We start from the raw sequence: 6884 nt of genomic DNA on the forward strand, positions 1-6884 counted from the left end.
ATACATACTTTTATATATGTTTTTTTTTCGATGGTAAACTTATGGGACATCATTAAGTCTTGTTAATGTTTGTGAATTCGTATCAAAATCCCACATGCAAAATCATTTCTTAAGTTTTGCGATCACGCTGATTTCGAATACAAACTTATTTTGAAAACAGCATTTTAGTTTCTTCACAAATTGAAGCTTTTTAAAATTTCAATTATTTTTTTAACCGCTACCGGTCAATTAATCGAATAGTAGTTGGTATTAGCAACTCTATAAAAATATCTATTTGCTTTCTTCCGAGTGCTGGGTGTAAACAGACCCCGGTTCCGCACATGGTTTTGCTCGTACATGTACCGGCGACATATGGCGTTATAAATACGTTGCTTTCCTTTAACCAACCACTTTCTTTCACCGCTTCATCTAGTACGGTCTAGTCTAGAAATTTCGTTTAAAATGGGCTGGGTACATTATGTAAGTAATTAAGCTACAAAATGTTGAATAAGTACTTTATCATTAAGAATGGGGTTTAATCATCTCAAATAATTTACATTTGATTTCAGGTTGTGCTATACTGTTGTATTAAATATGGACAGAGTGAAGAAATCAGCAAAAGAGAAGGAAGGAGCGCCGTATCGTCGCATGTACCAATACATCACACATACTCGGAACACCATAACAGAGTTCCAGTACCTGTTCCACAACCGATACCGTATCCAGTACATAGACCTGTTCCGTACCCGGTTCACGTCGGAGTCCCAGTGGACCATCCCCGACCAGTTATCGTACCTGTACCTCATCCTGTAGCTCACTTCATACCTCGACCGATCGCCGTACCAGTCGACCGACCGTTCCCATATCCAGTCGCACATCCAGTACCTGTTACTATCACGCAAGGGGTAGGAATACCTGTTCCTCAGCCGTATCACGTAGCGTATCCTGCGCCGGTTCCAGTGAGAATACCTCATCCAGTACCTGTTCCAGTTTCTCCGGTAGTTCAACCAGTGGTCGCCTCAGAAGTGGTTGCCCAACCCGTTGCTCAGCCGGTCGCTCAATCAGTTGTGAGCAGTGCGGAAGTCCATTCAGAGGGAGTTAGTGACTATGGAAGTACTGTTGAGTCTCATGGACATGCCATACAACATCCCTATTGAATTATATAATTTGAGTTGTTTAATTAAAGGAAGGTAAGAAAGACCAAATACGAAGTATTTTAGCCAAATAAACGATTCAAGTTCTCAACAAAATAGAAAAGAGAATAACGAAGAACGCTCCATTTAACTCCAAGTTAATAGCTATATACTTCTTAAATATGATAAAAAGAAGAATTAACAACGTTTCAATGCCTAACTAAGTAGACAATATAATCCTAAAGTCACTGATATGGAGAAAGATTATCAAGTTATTTTTTTATTGAAGTAATATGTAGTTCAGTCGGTGATAAAAATCTCTAGTTGATATTTGTAGCCTGGTCAATTGTTTACCGTTTCATTTAATTATAGGATAGTTTAAGCGATATTTAACTAGTATTTACATAATTGTTTGTGTGTTCTTGACTGATAGAAAATAATATTATTGTTGTTAAAACTTATTTAAAATGGGCCTAAATAAAACATTTTACAAGAGTTTTATTTATTTATTTAAACTTACAAAATACAAATGTATAGCAAAATAGGCGCACTTCATCTAACTATTGTATGTATTAAATTTATTATCATTTAATCATACAGTCACTGAGTTAATCCAAGTATGCCAATATTGCTCCTTTAACCAATGCCGAAGTTAGTTTATTTCTTTCTGGCTCACATTTTTTGCATTACACTTTTTATGACTTCTAGAGTTAATCAGAAGTTTTTCTCCAATTTTATACAAATTGGATCAAACTCTCATCAACTTTAATTTCGAACTATTAAGTATTATTTTATGAAGTACAAATGAATCGTGATGACAAGCAATTAAAAAAATCACTTAATTGCACTAATTACAAAACACAATATATGACAAACATTTAATAGACACCTACAAAAGACAGCTTTATCACCATGCAAATCCACGAAATGATTATCACCAACAAAATTATCACGTCCATTTCTAATTTTGATAGTATTTGGGCGATAAGGAGCGCGTTATCTTTACGTGATTACCCGACTTTGGCCGGAATCCGTCCAGTTTGCTTTTAAAGTCCTTTGTGGTTTTAGTTCCGTCAATTGGTGGCATTTTCTTTTGTTTAGTGTTATACTTTGACTTGGGAAAATGTATACAAGTGAGTTTATTAAAGTTAAATTTAATGTTAATAGTGTAAATGTGTGATAGTTTTCGGAACAAGTTTTTCTTAATATCAGTGATGATCATGTCGAATCTGTATGGTTGTTTATGAGATTCATGAGATAGTGAATACACGGATCCGGAAATGATTTTTTTATTCTCATGAAGAAGATCTGTTAATATATTTCAGACTTATTTTATGTATATGTTTTTTTTGGTTAATAACGATAATTACGCCATATTTATGACGGAGTTCTTCCATAGTCGAATAAAGTTAATAGGGGTGCTGATGCTTTTACCCTTAATAAGCCTAGCCTTGAAGTTAGGCTATTCACTCAATTTTAGATACTCTGCTTCTCTTAGCTCAACACAATTTTGCTTAAACTTTTTACAAAAAAAGAAAAATATTATAGTGCATATCTTACTTACCTTCTTGAAAATACTTTAAAAAAGCATTTTTGAATAAATTTTTAAAGAATTAATTAGAGTAATTAATCAACTGTTATTAAACATTTGGCACATTTAAGTTTATTTCATATCATGGGTTTTTCTTGTACATCAGTAATAATATGTAAGGCGTTCTTTGTTCTATATAAGAGTAAAAATTGTGTCAAAGATAGATATAAAGAGAAGATAACAATATGGTTTTTATCAACGTTTTCAGATTACTCCACTAATTGATTTTATTTATGACTAGCGACCCGCCCCGGCTTCGCACGGATGCACAGCCGATACTAAATATATCTCTATTAGAACTAACTAAAGGACCGCCCGCAAAGCGGCTAACTAAGTCTTGCTCCCGGCAAAAGTGTCACTTCTCCCTGCAGTCCCAGGCCGTGCAGCAGAAATCGTAATATTTTAATTTCACCACAACTTCAAACCAAACGTCCAATTTTAATCATTCAAAGACCAAATATTATCTACATAAACTGTACTTATTGATGAAATTATTTATTTTGATAAGGATTAATAGCATGAGTAAAAAAAAACGCGTTTAAATGTAGACCAAAAAAATTCAAGATTTTTAAATAAAAATGTGGTTGTTGTGCCTCACTCGACATAGATAGGTATAGTGTGTCGCGGACTTTTTTGTAGATATTTATAAGATCTACAATTAATTAAAACATTTTATGGTTCTATCTTTTGTAGTTTAGGCAGCGTACGCAAAATAAGTAACTTTTTGGTTGATTTTTTTCAGTTTGTGTCCGAAAAATCCAAATATATTACGGAACCCTATTTTTTTTCCAAAATAAAATATAGTCTATGTTACTCATGGATAATGTAGCTTTCGAATGGTGAAAGAATTTTTAAAATCGGTCCAGGAGTTTTTGAGCCTATTCATTACAACCAAACAAACAAACAAACAAAGTTTTCCTCTTTATAATATTAGTGTAGACTAAGTCTGAAAAAAGTTAATTGTGTGACTATATACCAAATATATGTTGTTTTTTCTTTGTTAAGTTTTTTTGTTAATTTTCCAGAATTTCCATTTTCGCTAGAAAACATACCAAGGCAGAAGAGTTTTGGATGTTTCTCACTCAAATTCGGGTCTGTGTTGTCAGCCATCATTGTAATTGTAAGTATTATTACATTCCGATTACCATGCCAATAATGTAATACTAGAGAAATCCGCGTAAAATGAAAAAGTTCGTTAATTCCCGTTCCCGTCGGAATTTCGGGTAACTCTCTCTTAGTGCATAGCCCATAAGAAGCCTACATGCAAAATTTCAAATATCTAGACCCAGCGGATTGCGCTTCGTCTTTGTGACTGAGCTGTGAGACAGTTACTCATTAACGGAAGAGTTAGAAATGATAATTTTTCATTATTTTCAGCTGTACTCGTTGTTATCAATCGCGCAATGCATCGCGGTCGTCTCAGAAAACAGTCAGAAGTTCACCGGTAACGATGTTTGGGGCCTGGTTGCTCTTGGAATCGCTATTGGCATCATGTTCACCCATGCCATCACTCTGATCCTAAGCGCCATCATGGCGGTGGGGTGCCTTAAAGTAAGAATATACTTATAATTGTCTTTATCCATTACAGGGCAGATAGAGTCTACAGTCTCTAAGACTGAAAGGCCACTTCTGCTGTATGGCTCAATGATGGAATTGAGATTAAAATAGAGACAGATTGCTAAAAGAGGAATCCCAAGTTTTCAAATAAACCTTATTGTTTTTAAAGCACATGTCACTACGAAGACCTGTACTTTCTATAAAATGTGAAAGCAGAAACTGACTGACTGAATTGTTGATCAACGCATAGCTGATACTACTGAAAGTTCCTCAAGTCAAATGATATTTTGCCAATGATTCTACTGATGATGTTACGAGTATTAACAATAACACTGTTTTTCGATGTAAATGTATGTAATGAGCAGAGATCGGAATAGGAGATTGATTTTATGTACTTGCATCATGAATTACCATAGAAAGCATAACATGGATAAGCCTCTTTTCCGGGATTCCATTTCAGTACTTATGTAGGTACACTTACAGTAAACTACATTGTCCGCAGGTAACATAGGACTACAATTTACGTAAACGAAGTCTGGGGAAAACAGCTTCCACTAATATATAAATCCCGCAATCCCGGACGGAGGCATGTCCATTTTAATATATACGTTTTAGTTCATGGACCCCATTTCAATCTACCTATTCCGATCTTTAGTAATGAGTCAATAAAAAAATGATCAATTATTTTCTAGCCAGATCAAAACTGATCCTTATTATGAATGTAATTTCTAGGAGAAAGCCGCTCTCATCAGGCCGTGGGTTGTATGGGTGTCCATACAAATGATGGTGGCTATTCTCTTGTTCGTGTTGTGGAGCACCATGAACGTCGTCGACCGGTTCCAGGATACTCCCCTGCTGGTCTACATGCTTGAATTTTTAGTATTATGTAAGTACTTATATAAACTCTTATTCGTCAAAATTAACTTGTAGTATGAAGTAGAAATAGGACTCGGAGACGTTCTCTTAGATGTAGTCTCTGTCTTTCCCTCCGGGAAAGAGTCGTAATAACATGTATGTATATATGCTTGTATCTCTCTGCCCACTTCTCCGGAAACAAGATGGCATCTGTTTCTCAACATACAATCATCCGTGTCGTGTGGTTCCCGGAACTTAATAATAGTTTAATAAATCTTGCCCATGGATGCCGTAAAAGGTGACTAAGGGAATATGAACATTCATCTAGTGTAACTTTTACTCTTATCCAATATGGGTTAGGTTCAAAGGTTGCTGAGGTCAGACGGGAGTCGCTTCATGTAAAAATCTGACTTACGCAAATTAATCCCGAGAGGTCAGTTGTAAAAAAATACATAGACTACCTACCACTTATATTTGTTATTTAAATTTTCCATTTATTTTACGTTACAGTGATCAGATTCTACATGTTGATGTTAGTGGGCAGCTTTTACAAACAGCTGCAAGAAGAAAAGGGAGAGTACGACCGACTGGTGAACATAATGAGCAAAGAAAATTGGTATACAGCCTAAGGAACAGTCTATTTATGAAGTGTTAATAAGTCATTGAGATATAATGCTATAAGTATTTTTAATATATTTTTTTATAGAATATTTTGTGTTCTTATTTTATTGCCCACGATGCAGATATTCTTATATTAATTTAAACTTTATGCACGTAAAATGTACAAAAAGTGGATTTGAAGCAAAGGCATTTTCTGCCAGTCGAACCTTTGGACCAAATTGACCATACGTGCTATTCATATAATAGCCTTCTTATTTTCTAGTACTAATAACATCTCAGAACAATTATAAGGTCATGTGTTCAAATTATAATCTCTTTTATTACAATTTCTTTCTTCCTCGTAGCAATATCAAAATTCACTTTAATTGTAGCACTTGTTCTCGTAGCACTAGTGTGTAGCATTTGTAGAAGACTGCTACGACGCTACGAGTGTAGCAATATTTTTTTGCTTAAATACTTACAAAGGTACATACATATAATCACGTCTATATCTCTTGCAGGGTAGACAGAACCAACAATCTTGGAAATATTGAAAGGCTGCGTTCAGCTAGATCAATGATGGTTATTGAGATTCAAATGGTGAGAGGTTGCTACTAGCCCATCATACTCATTCATAAAATCATTACTTATTAATTAAGGGATAAGCAAAATATGGCACAACCTGTAGGTGTTAACAGACCTACAAGATTTAAGATTAAATGCATAACATCACATATTTTCAATTGGAAATTTACGCTTTAAATACCTTTATTAACGCGAATTTAGCGCCGTCTACAAAAGAGTACAAGTTTTTCGCAAAACACATGGAAACTATGTTTTTACCGGGATGAAATATATAAATGTATATGTCCTTACCAGACTCAATTATAACCCGCATAATTTTAAGAAGATTGCTTGCAAAAATAACGCTTGAAAAGGCAACAAACAAACAAACTTACTTTCGCTTTTATATCATTAATCGGTATTGTTCTCATAATTTATCTAAATATAAATAAATACACTCAGATTTTGTCACATAGTTTATTTGTAACTACATCTACTGACACATTGTCGTACTACCAAGTAAACTTACTGCTAGTAGCCCCGATCTTGCTTTTCAATTACAACCTGGGTATGTTAAGTCTTCATATAACCGCTAGATGTCGCTA

The 6884-nt window shown here is 34.6% G+C and overlaps 2 protein-coding genes across 2 annotated transcripts; both read left to right on the forward strand.

The window, feature by feature from the left end:
• Window positions 1-382: 382 nt before the first annotated feature.
• On the forward strand, window positions 383-1579 carry LOC106132858 (tetra-peptide repeat homeobox protein 1). Its single transcript, XM_060948236.1, has 2 exons — window positions 383-459; window positions 549-1579. Exons 1-2 carry the CDS (start codon window positions 442-444, stop codon window positions 1134-1136), a joined length of 606 nt encoding a protein of 201 aa, XP_060804219.1. The 5' UTR covers window positions 383-441; the 3' UTR covers window positions 1137-1579.
• A 507-nt stretch (window positions 1580-2086) lies between these two features.
• Window positions 2087-5823, forward strand: LOC106132857 (uncharacterized). The gene is made up of 5 exons (XM_013332402.2): window positions 2087-2245; window positions 3729-3823; window positions 4081-4254; window positions 4993-5146; window positions 5626-5823. Exons 1-5 carry the CDS (start codon window positions 2236-2238, stop codon window positions 5742-5744), a joined length of 552 nt encoding a protein of 183 aa, XP_013187856.2. The 5' UTR covers window positions 2087-2235; the 3' UTR covers window positions 5745-5823.
• The last annotated feature ends 1061 nt before the right edge of the window (window positions 5824-6884 follow it).

Source organism: Amyelois transitella, chromosome 15 (assembly GCF_032362555.1).
Source record: "Amyelois transitella isolate CPQ chromosome 15, ilAmyTran1.1, whole genome shotgun sequence".
NCBI classification, from domain to species: Eukaryota; Metazoa; Arthropoda; class Insecta; order Lepidoptera; family Pyralidae; genus Amyelois; species Amyelois transitella.

Coding starts and splice junctions, on each gene's coding strand:
- LOC106132857 (XM_013332402.2), top strand. Junction 3,824..4,080: donor TGTCAGCCATCATTGTAATT/GTAAGTATTATT, acceptor CATTATTTTCAG/CTGTACTCGTTGTTATCAAT. Junction 4,255..4,992: donor TGGCGGTGGGGTGCCTTAAA/GTAAGAATATAC, acceptor TGTAATTTCTAG/GAGAAAGCCGCTCTCATCAG.